A 19902-nucleotide genomic window follows, 5' to 3' on the forward strand; every position below is an offset into this window, starting at 1 on the left:
AAAAAAAAAAAGAAACTTAACAGAAGAAAAAACTCTGACAGGAGCCAGTAAATGATAAAAGGGTAAGCTCTTTTTCTCTTCTTCTTTAGAGTTCAGTAACACCCTTTCTGAAAAAAATAATGGTATCCTTGTATTGAACAGACTGTGGCAGAATGGAGACCATAGAGCTGCAGCCTCATTGGGTGTCAGCCACTATAGACATGTGCTTCAGTAAATTTCAGAAATTCTTCTATTTTTCAGAACTGAAATTCATTAGCATTGTTGTAAAGAAGCTATAAATATAGTGAAAGGCATTTACAAATAGACATTGTAAAATGCTTACACACCCACAGTCTGAGCACTGTCAAAACACCAGCTGCAGCTTCCCTACTTGGAAGGATCAGAACTTTTTTTAAACTACACCTACTGTGTTTTCAAAATAGGTTTGCTTCTGGCCCTAGATAGAAGAGCATTTCAACTAAAGCCTGTGTCTAGCTCTTGGCATGAGGGATCAGAAAGCTCAATTGGAAGGAAGAGCCAGTATCCCTGCCTCCTTATACAAGTGTGGTCTGTGTTCTAGAATCTGGGGAAGAGTCACTTGGGAATGGAGTTTCTATTTCTTTGGGGTGTTTCCTCATGCTTTAGCCTATAGAGCCTGCAGATGAATCTCAGAAACATAATACTATCTGTCCCCTTAGGCAGAAGTCCTCCCTGGCAAGAGTTCACTACATATCATACCAAATGGTATTTGAAAAGAAGCCACCCTGACCACTAGAACATAATATCTTTTTTTCTTTTTATCAAACCATCAGAATGGAGGTCCTAAAACTGGGGATAGAGCCTCTAGTTGCTATATGCAAACTGCAAAGGAATTTTTCATTTGTGATTTACTCTATATTTCTAGTGGTTATGAACCCCAAATAACCTTTACAGCAAAAGTTCCCCGTTGCTGACCTCTGTGTTCTGCTCTTTAGGCTTCATGTTGTATTCATTTTCTCAGGTTTCTGTAACAAAATACTATAGGCTGACTAGTATAAACAATAAGGCATTTATCTTATTATAGTTGTAGAAGGCACTAGGTACTAGGAGGAAGACATGATAGGATTTTCTTCTATATGGCCTAGAGAACTGGCGTAGTAGTTTAAAACCACTGACTTCTCCTCCAAAGGACCCAAGTTCAAATCCCAGTGCTCATGTCAGACAGCTCAGAACTGCCTGTCACTCCAGCTCTACAGGATCTTACACCATCTTCTGGCCTCTATGGGAATACACACATATCCAGTAGCTACTCACACAATTATACACATATACACACATAAATATAAATAAACATTTAAAATTTCTCTTTTGAATAATAAGTAAGGATCTCTAGGTTTATACATTATCAAATATTGTGACGGGTGCAGGAATAGAGATGTGGCCTGCAAGAACCAAGAGAAAACAAAAGATGGGTCTCTGAATGCTAAAGGGTGAGTCACTTTTACTCCAGTGGAGTAGGAAGGGACATCATTCCAAACCTTGAGACATGGAGATTTGAAGGCAAAGGAGAGGGTAAAAGTCTGAGAGTTTGAGGACAACTCATAGGACCATCTTCCCCGTGACTCCTGTTGTAATTTCGAACATTGCTAATGTTTAAATAAGGGACCAAGAGGGGGACATGGAAGGAGTTAGAGAAAGTACAAGAGGGAAGGGGGAATGATGTCCATGTAATACTCACATATAGGCTTCTTAATAAAAAATAAAACAACAAAATCAACTCCACAATGTAAAGAGATTCAACTGTCTGTTGCTTAATAATTAGCCTTACATCCTGTTTTAATAATTATAATGAAAATAGGAAAAGTAAGAGAAATCTTGATGGTCCCTTGGTGGGGGGGGGGTTGTAATCCTGCCCAAACTAGCTCTGCAGTCATGCTGATGAAGCACAACGTTTAGGAGAGATTAAGTAACCTGGCCGAGATCATACAGGCAATTAGAAGTGAGTTCAGATGTAGTACTCCACATGTATGGATATGCTCTGAGTGCTTGTGGATGTCAGAGGAGGTAACATTGGATCCCCTAAAATTGGAGTTATGGATGGTTTGAGCCAAGGTGTGGGTCATGGGAACCAAATCCAGTCCTTTACAACAGCAGTAAGTCCTCTTAAATGCTAAGCCATCTCTCCAGCCCTATAATAAATGCAAAATGTAAATAAAAGACAAGATTAGAGAGATGGCTCAGCACTTAGGTGTACCTGCTATTCTTTCAGAGGGCCTGAGTTCAGTTCCCAGCACCCATGTTAGGTGGCTCACAATTGCCTAAATCTCCAGCTCCAGGCAATCCGATGGTATCCTTGGGTTCCTACACATACATAGCATAAACTCACACAGACAAACACACATGTGAATAAAAAGTAAAATAAATCTTAATCATTGGAAGGGAAAAAATCCCCTATAAGCTTTTTCTGAAGATAAATATAATTCACATTTAAAAAAAAAAACCCTTGCCCATATTTTTTCTTTGTATGATTCAGCTTGTTTTTGTCAATCTTACCCAGGTGCCATCCTATAGAATATCATAAAGCTTTATGACTCGGGGAAAATGCATCTATTGTACAGATGTATAAGACATTCCCAGCCAGGCGTAGTGACACACGCCTTTAATCCCAGCACTGGGGAGGCAGATGCAGGCGGATTTCTGAGTTGGAGGCCAGCCTGGTCTACAGAGTGAGTTCCAGGACAGCCAGGGCTATACAGAGAAACCCTGTCTCAGAAAAAAAAAGAAAGAAAGAAAGAAAGAAAGAAAGAAAGAAAGAAAGAAAGAAAGAAAGAAAGGAAGGAAGGAAGAAAGAAAGAAAGACATTCCCATTTCAGAAAATTTGGCCACTGCTCCTGGATTCCATGGGTATTTTTTAGGTACTGCACTAGGTGATGAAAATCACTCATCAGACTTCCCAGGAATAACTACCATAAATATTCTTCCAATCTTAAGAAACAGAATCCCTCTTCCCACCACCTAAGGGAGGCGTGTGGGTGTATGCATATTGCTGCACATTGCTGTGTGTGTCACTGCTCACCTGCCTTTGCTCTCTCCATTGTAATATAAGCATTTGTTCTGGTCAGAATAAACCTGTTTGTAAGTGCCATTTAAATGCCTCATGAAAGCCCATTAAATGTCACAGTCTATTCAAATGTTTCCCTAGGTGTAAAATATCCCATTGGTGGGATTTTTTTTTCAGTTTTTCTTCATTGTAAACAATTACAACAATGCATGGAACCCATTTATTGCAGACTGTTTCTGTGACTCAGAACTGGCTTTCATGCACATGAAGACTTAAAATCTATACCTTTCATCTTAAAACTTAATTTTAATTTTAACTTAAAACAATTACTTTTATCCTGTGCTATTCCTCAGAGGATCTGAGTATTTTTCAAAATTTCATGGTATGGCAGGTGAACTATCTAAGTTGGGAACACAAAGAAAACACCCTGTACAATCTCACTTCCATGTGGAGTTTGAAAGTGTCATGTTCTTAGGAGTAGAAAAGGGTTACCAGCAGCTGGTGGAGTGCTGGATGGGCAGAGGAGACAAAAGGGACAGTTAGTTAGATAAGAGGAATAAGACTTGGTGATTTGTCACACAATATGGTAATGACAACAATAATGTGTTGTATATTTCAAAACAACTAAAAGAAAGGATGGTTAGGTGTTTTTACCACAAAGAGATAATAAATATTTGAGGTGATAGATATGCTAACTGACCTGATTTGATCAGCCTGTGTGGATACACGTATTAAAACATCACATTGCACCTTTTAAATATAAACAATTACTGTTTGCCTGTAAAAAGTGTTGATTTCATTTTATTTAGTTTTTCTTTATATATTTTGATCACATTTTCTACCTCTCCAACTTAAAAATAAAGTTTTTTTTTTAAGTAAGTTTATTGGGTAGGGAAAGAAGGGATGGGAGGAGTTGGGGAAGAGGAAAGAACTTGACAAAATATGTTATATGGCATATTAAAAAATAAATCATAAGGGAATATACCTACAATCATATTTCAATTGTTGCTGGGTTTGAGTGGTAATAATGTGATAATAAATGTTATACCTGTCTGTAAAAAAATCATCTTAAAAATTTAAATCACTACAGTGATTTATTGCTCATTCAGTAAAGTGCCTGTGTGCAAGCAAGAGGACCTGAGCTCAAACCCCCAGGACCCATGTAAAACCTGAGCAGTGGTATGTGTATCTTTAATTCCAGTGCCAAGGAAACAAACTGGGAAATCCCTGGAACTCACTGGCTAATCAGTTTAGCTGACTTGATGAGCTCCAGGTTCAGTGGGAGGTGTTGGGTGTGGTGGCACGTGCCTTTAATCCTAGCATTCAGGAGGCAGAGCCAAGCATATGTCTGTGAGCTACAGGTCATTCAGGGCTACATAGTGAGACTCCGTCTCCAAATAAAAACATGAATGAATAAATGGACAAATAAATAAATCTGAAGTGATCTAGGAAGATACCCAATATCATCAACCTCCATGGGCACATATCCACACATGCATGCATAACACACATATACACCCACACATATGCATATATGCATGCTTCCCACAAATATGTAAAATAAACTAAAAGGCTGAAAGCTATATCCAAAAGAAAAACAAATGTATATAAAAGAATAAAATGGTCAAGGCTTCTAATAACAGGGAAGTAAGATATCCTGAGCACATTATGGGCAATAGAGTCATCTTCAGTCCCTTAAGATGGACTCTCATTTGATGAACTTCTGGTGTTCACTCAAAAGAAGTACACAGCAGCTCCAAGATTGACATTAATCAAGATACATCATGAAACCACCTGTTCTGAAGCAGCCACGTTTTGAGGTCCCTGTGATTAATGAAGACGCAAACATCATCAACAGCTCCACCCACCACCCCCTACTCCCCCTCCCCCACTCATGTACCTCTCACCTACCCATAAGAATGGCAAACCATTCTGCCTCTTGGTGGCTTTCAGAAGCCTCCCTTCAAGGATACCAAAAGCCAAGTGTGTTCAGTTTCTTTAAATACACTGATATAATATTAGTAGATAACTTACTCCATGCCCCCCTGACCTTTGAATTGCCTTTGTTAGTTACTTATAATAATGCTTCAGTGTAAACAACTTGCTATGGTGTTATATTGTATTCCTTTTTAATTATTTTATTTATTTACATTCCATCCATTGCTCCCTCCTCTCCTGCTCCTCCCCACAGTTCCGTATCCCATTCCACTGAGGCCAGATAAGGCAGTCCTTTGCTACATATGTGCCGGGGGCCTCAGACCAGCCCATGTATGCTGCCTGGTTGGTGGCTCAATCTCTGGGAGCTCCCAGAAGTCCAGGTTAGTTGAGACTGCTGGTCTTCCTGTGGGGTTGTCCTCCTCCTCAGCTTCTTCCAGCTTTCCCCTAATTCAAGCACAAAGGTCCCGGACTTCAGCACAATGGTTGCGTGTAAGTATCTGCCTCTGTCTCAGACAGCTGCTGGTAGGGCCTCTCAGAGGATAGCCATGCTAGGCTTCTGTCTGTAAGCACACCATAGCATCAGTAATAGTGTCAGGCCTTGGCGCGCCCCCCCCCACCCCGCCCGCAATATGAGATGAATCCCAAGTTGGGCTGGTCACTGGACAGTCCTTCCTTCAGTCTCTGCTCCATTCACCACCACCACCACCACCACCCCCCCACCCCCCGCATTTCTTTTAGACAGGAACAATTCTGGGTCAGAAAATTAGACTGTGAGTTGGTAACCCAGTCCCTCGTGCATCAAAGGACAACTCTAAACTCCCTGGAGCCTCCAGTCTCTTGATGGTTAGGTGCATCATCTCTGAAAGAACACAGACCTGGAAGTCCTCTACTGTATGTGTGTTGGGGACCACATATCAGCTGGTATATGCTGCCTGGTTGGTGGTCCAATGTTTGAGAGATCTCAGGGGTCCAGATTTATTGAGACTGCTGGTCCTCCTTCAGGGTTGCCCTCCTCCTCAGTTTCTTTCAGCCTTCCCTAATTCAACAACAGGGGTCAGCTGCTTCTGTCCATTGGTTGGTGCAAATAACTGCATCTGACTCTTTCAGCTGCTTGTTGGATCTTTCAGAGGGCAGTTATGATAGACCCCTTTTTGTGAGCTCTCCATAGCCTCAGTAATAGTGTCAGGCCCTGGGACCTCCGCTTGAGCTGGATCCCACTTTGTCACTGGGCCTTCTTTTCCTCAGGCTCATCTCCGTTTCTATCCCTGTAATTCTTCCAGACAGGAACAATTGTGGGTCAGAGATATGACTGTGGAATGGCAACCCCATCCCTCACTTGATCCCCTGTCTTCCTGATGGAGGTAGGCTCTATAGGTTCCCCCTCCCTACTTTGGGCATTTCATTTAAGATCCCTCCCTTTGAGTCCTGAGAGTCTCTCACCTCCCAGATCTCTGGTGCACTTTGGAGGGTACTCCCACCCTCCTATTTCCCGAGGTTGCCTGTTTCCATTCTTTCTGCTGGCGCTCAGGGCTTCAGTCCTTTTCCCTCACCCAATACCAGATCAGGTTCCCCTCTCACCCCCACTCTCCTCCCCGCATCCACTTTCTCTCCCAGGTCCCTCCCTCCCTTCCCACTTGTGATTGCTTTCTTCTTTCTCCCAAGTGGGACTGAGGCATCCTCACTTGGGCACTTCAGCTTGTTGAGCTTTTTGAGTTCTGTGGACTGTATCTTGGGTATTCTGTATGATTTTTTGTGGCTAATATCCACTTATTAGTGAGTACATACCATGCATGTCCTTTTGGGTCTGAGTTACCTCACTCAGGATGATATTTTTCAGTTCTATCCATTTGCATGTAAACCTCAGGATGTCCTCATTCTTAATAGCTGAGTAGTAGTCCATTGTGTCGTAGGACATCTAAGTTCTTTCCAGCTTCTGACTATCACAAATAAGGCTGCTATGAACATAGTGGAACACGGGGCCCCTGTGGCATAGTGGGGTGTCTATTGGGTATATTCCCAAGAGTGGTATAGCTGGGTCTTCAGGTAGATCTATTTCCAATTTTCTGAGGAACCTCCAGATTGATTTCCAGAGTGGTTGTACCAGTTTGCAATCCCAGCAGCAATGGAGGAGTGTTCCTCTTTCTCCACATCCTCTCCAACATGTGATGTCACCTGAGGTTTTGATCTTAACCATTCTGATTGGTGTAAGGTACAATCTCAGTGTCTTTTTTATTTGAATTTCTCTGATCACTAAGGACTTTGAACATTTCTTTAGGTGTTTCTCAGCCATTCGAGATTCTTCAGTTGTGAATTCTCTGTTTAAGTTCTATACCCCATTTTTTGATTGGGTTATTTGGTTTTTGGGATGTTAGCTTCGTGTGTTGTTTATATATTTTGGATATTAGCCCTCTGTCAGGTGTGGTGTTAGTGAAGATCTTTTCCCAATCTGTATGTTGCCAATTTGTCCTATTGACTATGTCCTTTGCCTTACAGAAGCTTTCCAGTTTCATGAGGTCCTATTTATCAATTCTTGATCTTAGATCATGAGCCATTGGAGTTCTGTTTAGGAAATTTCCCCCTGTGGCAATGAGATCAAGGCTCTTTCCAACTTTCTCTTCTATTAGATTCAGTGTACCTGGTTTTATGTTGAGGTCCTTGATCCACTTGGACTTGTGCTTTGTACAAGGTGACAATATGGGTTTATTTTAATTCTTCTACATACAGACAGCAAGTTAGACCAGCACCATTTATTGAAGATGCCTTCTTTTTGCAATTGTATATTTTTGGCATCTTTGTCAAAGATCAAGTGATCATAAGTGTGTTGTTTTATTTCTGGGTCTTCAGTTCTATTTCATTGATCAACGTGTCTGTCTCTGTACCAGTACTCTTCAAGTTCCCTCTCCCAACTGTTGGACATTTTGGCTAAGTTCACCCGCATTGAATCCTGGGAATCTCTCACAACCCAGGTCTCTGGGTCTTTCTAGAGGGTTCCACACCTCCCACCCTCAGCAGCTGCATATTTCCACTCACTCTCCTGGCCCTCTGGACTTCTGTCCCTCCCCTGTTCTTCATTTTTCCCCTCTGTCCCTCCCCTGTTCTTCATTTTTCCCCTCTCTTTTCCCTCTCCCACCCAGATCCCTCCCTCTGCCTCTCATGATTATTTTGCTTCCCCTTCTAAGTGGAGAAGCATCCTCACTTGGGCCTCCGTCCTGTTAAACTTCTTATATTGTATTCTTTAAGGAATGCTGATAAGAAAAATCTGGGTTCAACAAGTAACACTCCCCTAAGTATTTTCATTTCTTTTTATTTTAAATATATATTTTATCTGTGTGCCCGCACACAAACATGCCTGTGCACACACATATGAGTGTAGATGCTGATGGTGACTAGAAGAGGGTGTCAGATTTCCTGGTGTTTGCATTTTATGTCATTATGAGCCACCCAGCATGGGTGCTGGGAACTGAACTCAGGTCCTTTGCAAAGAACAATACAATCCCATAATTATCTCTCTAGGCTCCTTTTTTCTTTTTAAAAAATACAACTCTATTTCCTACAATATTATCCATTGAACTCAGGACTTCGCATGTGTTAGGCAAGAACTTAGCTTGCCTAGTATACAGCTCTATAGCCCCAGCACAAAATTTTTTATTGAAAAATAGTTGTATGTGTTTATGAGTATAGTGTGACATTTCAGTACATATATCTAGTGCGTGTTGATCCTATCAGGATAATGACATATCTGTCACCTCAGATGTGTATTATTTGTTTATGTTGGAGATATTCAAAACCCTATTAGCTGCTTTGAAACATTCAATTAGTTGCTGTCAACCACCAATTATTTTCTAGTCATACTACGAAGCATCAGAAGTCCTATGTCCATCTGTGGCTTTTGATTTACCATCTTCTTAGTTCTCTTTTCTCTGTACTCTCCTCAGGCTTTGCTGATCACTAGTCAATTTGCTTTCCTTCATTTTCCTTCCTTTCTTTCTTTCTTTCTCTCTCTCTCTCTCTCTCTCTCTCTCTCTCTCTCTCTCCCTTCCTTCCTTCCTTCCTTCCNCTCTCTCTCTCTCTCTCTCCCTTCCTTCCTTCCTTCCTTCCTTTCTTTCTTTCTTTCTTTCTTTCTTTCTTTCTTTCTTTCTTTCTTTCTTTCTTTTTCTTTCTTTCTCTCTTTTTGAGATCAGCATTAATTTTTATTCTTTAAAAAATATTCATGTGTGGGTGTATGGAGCTCAAAGAACAAATTTATGGAGTTAGTCTTTCTTTCTACCTTTATGTGGTATCACAGGATTGAACTCAGGTTGAACTCAGATAACTAGGATATCATTACAAGTGTCTTTTACCCATCTTTCCAGCCCCCGTTTTATCTTGAGGCAGGGGTCTCTCTCTCTGTTGTAGCCTAGGTTGTACTAAATTTTTACATTTTTATTTTATTATTGTACTTATTCACTTTACATCCTGCTCATTGCCCCCTCCCAGTCACCCTCTTATAATAAAATGTTTTAATTCCCCTAGTAATCCTCCTGCCTCCACCTTCAAGATAATAAAATTATAGTTATGTAGTACCATTGCCAGTTAGTTGTTTTCTTTTTAGTTCTAGCAATTCTAACTAGTGTAAGGTGACACATTATTGCAGTTGTGGGCATTATCCTGATTATAAGTGACATTGAACAGTTTTCTATGTACCTACTGGCCATGTGTATATCCTTTTGAGAAATGCCTAACTGATCTTTGGGATTTTATTGTTGTGCTGTAAAGTTCACAGTTAGTTGAATCTGTGTGTGCAGAACTCGTGGAAAGTTGACTATACTTTCAAGAATGGATGCTGAGGTCCTGGTAATCAGAAGTTTTGAAAATAAATCCCCTCCATGCCCCCACACCAAATGGCTTGGTATCTGCCTGAGGCCTTGAGGCCCCTGAGTTTTGGTTGTCAGCATATAGAAAGGGAGTCTGAGATGAACCCTGGTCTGGGGAAGGCAAAGCCTTGGGATGTTGGGTGAGTAAATAAAGGTCCACCTATTTGTGAATATATTTCCCCTTCTAAGCTCTCCAGTAGATCATGTTCTTCCTGGTCTTCTGGTCTAACCTAGCTCTCAATGTTCCAGCAAGTCCCATAATGTACATTCTAGGGCAGGCTTTATGACATTTGGCATTTATGACACATTAGCCTTAGTAAAGGCACAGCAGAAGAGGGAACCTGATACCAGTAGTTCTCAGCTGTCTACCCTCTAGTGAGGAGTATGTGAAAGTTGGATCTAAAAATCAAAAAGAAAGAAAGAAACAAAGAAAGAAAGAAAGTTGGATCCAATGTTTCCCTTCAGAAAGGGAGCTAGACCTCCATCCGTGAATCTGTTCCAGCAGACCTGCTGGTATGCCAATGTGTGGGAGGGTGGGTGGGGGGATTCTCACAGGGTTTCACTCTTAGAATAAGAGCTACTGACAATTGAGGGTTGCTGGGAGAAGGTAAATCTGTCTTCTCCAGGGATGAGCCCCCTGATAAGTTAGCCAATCCCAAGAGTGTAGCCCTAAACATATGTAAGCAAAGCTAAATTAGCACAGCAGCTTGTAATTATAAACTTACACATGTGCATGCTCAAGACCCAACTATAGTGTTCCATGTCTGTGTACCCTGTAGAATCCCCTGTCCTACTCTGGACTGTAACATGTAGTTATCATGCCTTATGGACCTGCAGTGGTCTGTATGTCTATCCTATCCATACTGAGAGCCTTTCCAGAGTAGTTCCTTCCCACTTTAGCCCTCCCAATACTCTTAGCAGACAAATGTTTGCAAGAATAAATTTGTTCTTAGTAAAGTTTGACTTCGGGCCATGGTGACTTTCAAAAGCTGTGAGATGGACTATTTCTATTGATTTGATAGGAACAACTGTTCAGCTCTCTCATGTCATGGTGAGGATCAGCCCTTGAATAACCTTATTTAGGACTCATCTCCCTAACAGGCCCAAAGCACTGCCTTTTGGGGAAAATATGGAGGAATCTTAGGCTGGTATACAAAGAAACCTTCTTTCCTTAGCTTGGAAACTTATTCCCATCCCATATGTGGGCTTCTTCCAGCCCATATCTGAGAGTCACTCATGTCATAATGGGCATAGTGTTGGGGCGGGGCATGACCACCCAGAAGCTATCTAATTTTATAGACATGTGCCCCAGTGCCAGCCTTTGGGCTGCCAGATTTCAACTTGACACCTTGTGCCTGTCAACAACCTGGCTGATGCCTCAGCCCCAAGGCCAGAGAACCTTTTTCTCAAGGTTAAAAGTAGCTGACCTTTGACAAGAAGCATTGGCTAAATTCTGTGTTCCTTAAAAGGGAAGCAGCCGGTTTGCCAGTGCTTATTTGGCCATGGGGCAGGAACAGGCCTGTGTTGCATCCTGTGGAGACAGCAGGAGGGTTTGTGGCTAGAAGCACACTGGCAAAGGGTCATTATTAAAATAGCCATCTTAGAAAATATGTACAGAACAGAGGGACGTCCAGTTTACTGGCCAGTTCATACCACAGCTCCTGTGGCTGGACAGCTCATTGGGTCTCACTGCCTCCCTTTGGCTCCCTGCACAGGTACCAATGCCATTCTCCCCTCCTTAATGTGTGAGCAGCAAGAAAGTGGACAGAATGAGAAGGACACACACTGATTATTAATTGTCTGGACTTGTGTTTTTAATATAGGGGTGACAGTCCAAAGATTGACTTGGCAGGCAGCGCACTCTCTGGCATTCTGGATAAGGACCTCTCAGACCGCAGCAATGATATTGGTGAGTGAAGGCTTAACTTGTTCTGCTTCTCTTCGCATTGTTAGGAAAGAACTGCAGGGCCTGGCTTACCTCTTCAAGCAATGTGATGGGCTCTATTGTGGCCACTGAAATGCTAGGCTCTCAGCCTCCGCTAAGTTTTAAACTGTCACTGTTTGACAGGGGAAGTAAATGATTTGATTTCTACCTGAAAACGAAGTACCTGGTTTTTGTTTTTGTTTTTGTTTTTGTTTGTTTGTTTGGTTGGGTTTTTTTTTTGCCTCCCTGGCCTTAGCAAAAGTCCTCAGAAGTGCTAGTGAAGAGCAATGATGAATGAAAGTTGTTGCAGAAGTAGGCACAGACACTTAGTTCATGTTTTCCAGCCTGGAAAAGGGTACAAATGCAAAATGCCAGGGGTCACTGTAGAAATGGCACTAAGTACTTTGACTTTAAGTTAAAAGGAGCTTTTTGTGTATGGTAATTGCCACTTGGCACAAAGCAGGAGGAACTTGCTTTCCCAAGGTCAAACCAGCACTGTGTGATAAATGGGGGTGGGAGTCACTCTGAGTAAACAAAAGTCAGAGGTCCTTGGGGCCCATATTTGGATGGATGTGAGGTGGCTGGCAATGTGATCTGGGTAACAACCCATTTAGGATGCTAAGTCTCAAGTCCAGATGTTTTTTAAGTGCAGTGTCTTTTTATTTGTACCTATTGTCATAAGGTAGCATTCTCCTGCATTCTACTTTAGAGGGTTACATTTTGAAATTGCCCTTATTTTAATTAATGTTTGGTTATGAGTTCATTACAGATTCACAGTCAGAAGTTAGAAATGATACATATTTTTCTCCTGCACATCCCACTGTAACATCAAGATTATAGTGTTCTATGACATTGATGTATTGCATCTCACTAGTCTTATTCAACTTTGCCCAGTTTTACTGGTATGTGTGTATGTGTATGTCTCTCTGCAATTTTATTCTGTGTGTATCTACTGACATAGTCAAGATTCATAATAATATCTCTGTCACTACCAGGATTCTTCATATTACATATTTCTTTTTCTTTCGTATTTTGTTTCAGCCCTTTTGTTTTTTGCTTTTTTTTTTTTTGACTGGGTCTCTTTATAGGGGCCTGGCATCCTAGTTTTCCTTTCCACTTACTATGATAAAATACCCTGGCAAAAAGCAGCTTAGGAGAGAAGGGTCACAAGGTTAGGTCACAATGTTGGGCTACAGTCCATCATTGAGGTGAAACCAAGGCAGCAAGAAGCTTGAAGCAGCCAATCATATCCACTAATAAGAGCAAAGAGAATAATGTAGCTTGTGTTCTCTACTACAATACAGTCCAGGATCTCCTGCCTAGAGATGGATGCCATCTACAATGGGTGACTTTTGCCACCTCAAGTGTAATCAAGATAATCCCCCATAGATATGCCATAAGACAACCTGATCTAAGCAATCTCTTAAGACACTCTTCTTGGGAGATTCTAGACGTTTTGCCATTGATAATTACAACTAACCATCACACTGGGGTAGCCTAGAACTTATTATAATAATGTAACACTAATAATATATTAGTAAGTGTAATTATTATTGTCTCAAACTCACAATACTCCTGCCTTCACTTCCCAAATCCTAGGATTACAAGCTACCATGTCAGGCTGTGTTGCTCATTTCTAGCCACACCCACCTTTCTTCAATCCACTCACTCCCAACATCTGGCAGTTATTAGTGGGATTGATTTGACATAGAAGATAGATTTCCATAATCATCTGTGTTTGCCACTTAATTTAGAAACAAATGCCCAACAGTTGACAGGCCCTTAGAAGAGCAGCAGAATGCCTGACATGAGCCTGCCTAATGTGACCCCCAAGGTTGTGTCCCCAAGGACACTGATTTTTTGGTTTTTCTTTTTCTTTTTCTGAATCTGCTAATAGGATAACATCTTTGCAAACTGCTGACCAAAGTCTCTGACCTGACCTTGTAAGGCCTTGTGTGTAGGATACTTGTTTGTGACTGTAAATACCAAAAAAATATATTCACCGCTTCCAGAAGTTGGTTTCTATCCTCATCCAGCCTTTGAGAATCTGTCATGAAGCATAATCTCACAGTTAAAACTGGCTAGCTCTGGGTTTTCGTTGGGTTAAAGAACAGGAACAAGCAGAGCAGTGAATACTGATTGAAAGGCTAGACTAAATTATGGCTCTCCCACCACACTTTGATATTCAGTCTGTGTTTTCAGCTAGAACAACTGATTGGTGAAATACTGGTAAAGGTCTTGTGTGGGACCTCACACAGGAATATAAAGTGTTTTTCTTTCTCTATAATACATAGTGCTAAGTATCTGGCTTTTTGAAGAGCACTGGCCTTTGACCCTTGCTTTCGCTGGGTCTGGAGTTGTCTAGGATGGCTATTGAAATTGTATGACTAGCACATTTTCTAATCTAGTTCAGAAATATTGGTGGCATGGGTAGGAGAAGAATTCCTCCAAGTGCTTTTCCTACTGTGGAAACTAAGTCCTAGTTGTATTTAGAAACCTGGAGAGATGGTGCTGAAGAGTATCAATGCACAAGTTGACAACCCAAGGTTTAGGTTCTTTGACTTTTAAGAAATGCTGCTGGGCAGCTATGTTACCAACCAGGAAATCCTGGAATATTCACAACCCAAACACCCTTATACACATGTCTGCTTCTGTGGACTTAGAAGATGTTGGATAACAGATGAGATGACCCTCGAGGTGTGAGTGACAACACAGTAGTAGAACGTAATACTGACCAGGATGTTCCTTTGTGGCAGCAGGCGGGGACAAGCTCTACAAAAGAGCACAGAGTTATCTGTATCTTGGCTTTGCTTAGGCAGAGGTGGGGGCAGCCTGGGAAATCACATGGGGAAGTGCTAAAAGCTTAGATAGAGCAGCCTGACTGTAGTAGAATGTTTATGCTGAGTAGAGGAATTGACTTGGAAATATAAGCAGGGTTCAAATTGAGTTTAATGGGGGCGGGGGTGGGGAATGGATTTGTAATTTATTGTAGAGACAGTAGAAGCCATTGATGGGAACACTGAAGTGCTATATCAAACTTCAAAATTAGTATAAGGAAATGCTGAAGAGCTTCATGGGACCAATCGGATGAAGGAAAGCTAGATGTCAATAAATTGGATGGGTTTAGTTAATCACATTGGCTTTGAAATTTGTCCAGATACCCCATGTCAGTGCTGCCTGGAGTCTGAGAGCAGAGGTTCAAGGATTTAGAGATAGGTAGGGATTAGAGGTAGAGGTTGAATTTTGTGTAAGCACTGCTGGGGAAGGGAATGTGGGATTGGTGGCTCCAAGCTTGAGTGCTGGGGCTGTTGTCTCTGGCCTGGGTAGCTTTCCTGGCTTAGTGATCACCTCAGTCGACTTCCTTACCTTGTCTCCCAGAATTATGTCAAAATTCTTGGTGGTCAGCAAAAAGATAGAAATGTTTATATTAATATTGTTTGCTTAGAGATGTCTTCTGGGCTAGGAAGATAAAATCAAAATTTACCATAAAGAAAGGAGATCAAAAGTAGTTTAAACGGGGTGCTGGAAAAATGCCTCTGGGTAAAGAGGACCTGAGTGAACCCACATAATGGACATACTAGCAAGCATCTGTAATTCTAGTGCTCCTCCAGCAAGATGGGAGGTGAAGACAGGAGACTCCCCTGAAGTTGAAGCTGCTTTTGTAGATACTGACCTATATGAGATCATGCCTAAAACAAAGTAGACTGTGACGGCAAGGACCAGCATGCAAGGTTGTCCTTTAACCTTCCAATGTGTCATGCAGTGTGTACACCTACCTAAATCCTCATGCATGTATGCTTGTGCATGCACACAGTACGAATACCTACCATCCTGCCACACCACCAAGAGATTTAAAAGGGGTGAGATGCGCCTAGGGCTGAAGACCATACCCTGACGAAATCCACATTCAAGGAGAACAAAAAAGAATCTTGCCGCTTTACAGAAGCCAAGGGAACAGCAGATTTTTAAGCAGAATCTCTTTAAACCCAAAGACAGAAATGCTCTTTGCCAGGTAGATTGGTCAAGGAGAAAAGGAGATTGCAGAGATGGATGGCTCTCTCTGGGACTGCTTTTTCAAAGGATTCCATTGCTTTGAACCAAGGAGGGCATTATTTGTACCAGAATGTTTTTTTGTTAGTGATTCTAACAATTGAAGCTGTCCAAATGTGGGCTGCAGTGAATCGCTTAATGTAGCCCAGAGCATCATTAGAAACCATCAGTGTTCGGTATAAATAAATCTGCTTCCTCTTAATAAAGCTGTAATTTAAAATTATTATAATATTAAATTAGAGAACATGGCTTTTTCAGATCTTGTGTGGGCAGCTCTCAGCATCTGTCAGCCAACGATAATTTAGAATGAAATCAATTGGTCCAAAACTAAGCTGTTGATGTCAGATTGAGATATTGTTTGTATCAAACTATGCAGCCATTTTTCAAATAGCATAATAGAAAATATGGAAGCGTTCCAACACAGGCTTGTGCATGAATAGAAATGAAAATTAAATTGTCCAGTTCTTTCTTGGTGATGGAAGAATCTCTGTTCTGATTGAATGGGAGATTATAGGCCATGAAGTGAAGTGCCAGAACGTTGACTCTTATTATCCCTTAGATTGTAGCTCCCACTGCATGGTGAGATTTATTGTTACACTTCAATACAATCAGGAGACTTTCAGTTATTTTCCTTCCGAAGCACATAGCAATGGACCTCCAGATGGGAAGCAACCTATGAACTAAGCCACCAAGCTTCAATGAATTGACTTTGAGCAATTATCATTCCTTCCTTCCCAGTTGCTTGGCATCTTTGTTTTTGTTCTATTCTGTTTAAATCCACTTAAGCTTCTGGTTGCCACTCCTTTATGCCACCACCACCCTCTTCACTTAAGGAAGGTGACATTTTTCTCTCCCGTCTTGAGTTTGACGCACCAGACACATCACATCGTAGTCAATTTGGGGGCCAAGAGTTGCAGACTTTCAAGTCAGCAGACTTGATTAAAAGGATTTGAAGGCTAACTTCAACTTATCCTCAGATTGTTCCTGGATGAATCTCTCATGGATGCCTGGTGACTATGATTCCTTTGGACCAGGGAATGGAAAAGTATTTTCCTATGTGTTAGGAATACTGTTAAGAGCCAATCAATCTCAGGATCAGTTGGAAACACTTGAAAACTCAATCATGGTGATATATAGCTCTGTAAATTTACTACAAATTATTGTTGTGTAATTAAAATGGATGGCTTTATGGTTTATAATTTATACTTCAGTAAAGCTGTTAAAAAATGAGTGAATTGATTTGCATTAAAATCCCAGTGTTTTTTTTTTTTAAGTTATAGGACCTGAGTTTAATCTGAAGGACCCATGTTTTTAAAATGTGGTACCATGTGCTTGTAATTTCAGCACAGGGGAGGTGGAGACAGAGGGATGGATCCCCCTGGTTCACTGGCTAGCCAGCCTAGTCTTTTCAGTGAGTTCCAGGCCAGTAAGAGTCTCCAAAGCATCAAAAGCTAGGCAGATCCTGAGGAACAGCACCCAAGATTTCAAGATCTTCCTTTGACCTCCGTGCACATGTGCACATGCACACACATGAACACAGACATATGTACAAAAACACATATATACTACTCATATGTAAGTATTGTGTTAGAAATGTCTCTCTCCCATACGTTTAAAAATAACCAACTATGTAGAACAATACCAACAATACTGTCCTGGGGCTTCTGACTTACGTGTCAACCAATCTGTTGACATAGAACTGTTTTTGAGCGTTCTTGCAATCTCCCTAAAACCCTCTACAGGGTTTGGGGGGTGGGGAAGTCATCCTCTTAGGCAGTGAAATCTGCACATTTTTCGCATGAAATAAAGCATGTCCTTACTGTCCTTCATCCCTCTCTGAGGTGCAGTGCAGGTGGTTGCCTCTAGGGAAATATAGGTCTATATGTGTATAAAGGTGTTGCTACACTCATTCCTCCAGTACAGATGGAGGATGGACCTTTCCTTTCTTGGTCTCCCTTGTACCTAGTGTTGAAATTACAGCCGTGGGGGCAAGCAAGCAGGAGGACAGAAGGAAATGGCAGGTGCTGAGTGCCTACCACCTGTCTTACATATTTTTTTCTCATCAGCATCCCTGAGGAACAATATGGTGATTATGTGGTTTTGGAGCAAAGAACTAGTGAATAGAGATGGCCAAGTGTTTTGGCAAAGTTAACTAGCTGGCTAGGAAGAAGCAGCTGGGAGCCCAGATTTCCATGAAACTTATCTATACCAATGATCAAAACTGTTCTATCCAAAGGACAGGTGGTAGTGGTGTCTGGGGATGTTTTTTGTCATGTCACAGGAGTAGAAGTGATTCTTACTTGTAGTGAGTAAAGTCCAGGAATGCCAGTGAATATCCTATAGTATATAGGACAACCACATAAATGACCAGGAATGACACCATCTCACATATCAGTATCACAGAGGTCAGCTCGAGAAGCTGAATGGGAAACTGGGAACTGGACTAAGAAGACAGCACCCCCCCCACACACACACACACATACCTCACATGTAGCCTTGTATTTCTTAGAGTTTCCCAATTTTCCTGAGAATCTCCATAAAATGTATTTAAAAGCAATTTCAAAGCTTTTGGAAGCTGGTGACTATCTACACACACAAAAAGTAAATAAATATTGGAATACTGTATTTAAACATCAACCAGTAATGTGGTTACAAGGGAAGGGAGAGAGGAAGACAGAAGGTAAGTGGGGAGGGAGGAAGACAGAGAGAGAGAGAGAGACGGAGACAGAGACAGAGACAGAGACAGAGAGACAGAGAGAGCGCTCCTGTGTGTTCTCTCTTTCTCAGGCTTGTGACAAGTTATGTACCCTAGAAAAAGTGATACAATTGACACCTTGTTTTTACATAAAGAGAAAACATTATTTTTGAGATTCGATATGATTGTCTGTTGATTTGCTATCTAATGTCTAAAATATTCAGTAAAACAGACATCAAATTTAATCAGTATTAGATTCCAAATCTCTAGTAAAGCTATGTAAGGCATACATAAAACAACTTAATAGCAACCTTTAACACAATTCTTTTTTGTATCTTTGGCCAATAAGTGATTAAATTCTTGCCTCATTTTGCAATAGCTACCTTTTCCTATAAGAAATCATTTTTTAAAGCTTTTGTAGGCAGAGGCTGAGAAAAGACTTAGATCATTTGGCTTTGAACCATTGACCTTTCAATCCCCTATCTACTAAAGACTTCCTACTGTATACATTCACATTAAGATTCCTTCAGAACTGCAGCGCCAGTTATTAGTCATTGTAGCATTTCAGGTCTTCAAGGAATTTCCACATATATCATGGGATATAGTGTCCTGCCATAGACAGCTCCATGACTGACATTTGGAGACTTCTAGATAGTCTCCTGGCTGAGAGTTATGTGTGAACATTGAACCACACCTCCCAGCTTTCTCGGGGTTAGTTGCTCAGACATGAGAACTTTCATCTGAGAGGCACAGCTTGCTCATCCTGACACCTTGGCAGTGACCTTCAGACATCCTTCAAGACTATGGATATGTTTGGTATTACCCGAGCCAAAGACTGGCAGGTGCAGTTATGTTTTTTCACTCAGTTAAATACTATGTGGGACAATATGGGGTACACATGTATATATGTGCCACTCTGGCTCTCATTTAGGGTCACGAGTCAAGATCAAATAGAAATTGCTATCATGGGTATTTGAGAAGCACTCTGCATTTCTCAATGTGTGCCAAAAAGAAAAGAGGTTGGTCTGAGGGTCAAACATTCTATTCCACAAAGCAAAAGAGGCTGTACTGCCTATGTCTGCTAGATTTCCCCTTAGCCTGTACTTAACCATTTACATTGCTGCCTGGTGCTTCTGAAGATGAGTTTAATTCCAAGGAGCTAATCTAGGCCTGGCCTTCCCCTGCCTCACTCTGAGCCTTTCCCAAGTGCCTCCCCTTCCAGCTCATAGCATAGGGTATCATGTAATAAACCAGGTCAGCCTGAGCACTGGCACTCATTTCAAAAGGCATCTTTAAGTTCTACAGGAAGTAGACCTGGGGTTCCTCTTGGTTCTTCAAAGGGCTGTTAACTAACTGGTTCCATTTACAGACCTTTACTGTTACTGGGTCACATTAGAAACAAGGTACTCACTCCACCTGTGCA

General features: G+C 41.4%; 1 protein-coding gene across 9 annotated transcripts in view; it reads left to right on the top strand.

Moving 5' to 3' along the window:
* Nucleotides 1-19902, top strand: part of Sh3kbp1 (SH3 domain containing kinase binding protein 1) — a 346384-nt gene that overhangs the window by 302107 nt on the left and 24375 nt on the right. For 6 of the 9 annotated variants that reach the window (XM_021152670.1, XM_029473429.1, XM_029473430.1 and 3 more), the window contains one exon: nt 11634-11719. In XM_021152670.1, the coding sequence (XP_021008329.1) occupies nt 11634-11719 (86 nt within the window). Of the gene's footprint in view, nt 1-10177; nt 10324-11129; nt 11526-11633; nt 11720-19902 lie in introns of those variants that run through there. The other 3 variants (XM_021152675.1, XM_021152676.1, XM_021152674.2) reach the window with 2 other exon arrangements.

The sequence above is a fragment of the Mus caroli genome, chromosome X (genome assembly GCF_900094665.2).
Source record: "Mus caroli chromosome X, CAROLI_EIJ_v1.1, whole genome shotgun sequence".
NCBI lineage: Eukaryota > Metazoa > Chordata > Mammalia > Rodentia > Muridae > Mus > Mus caroli.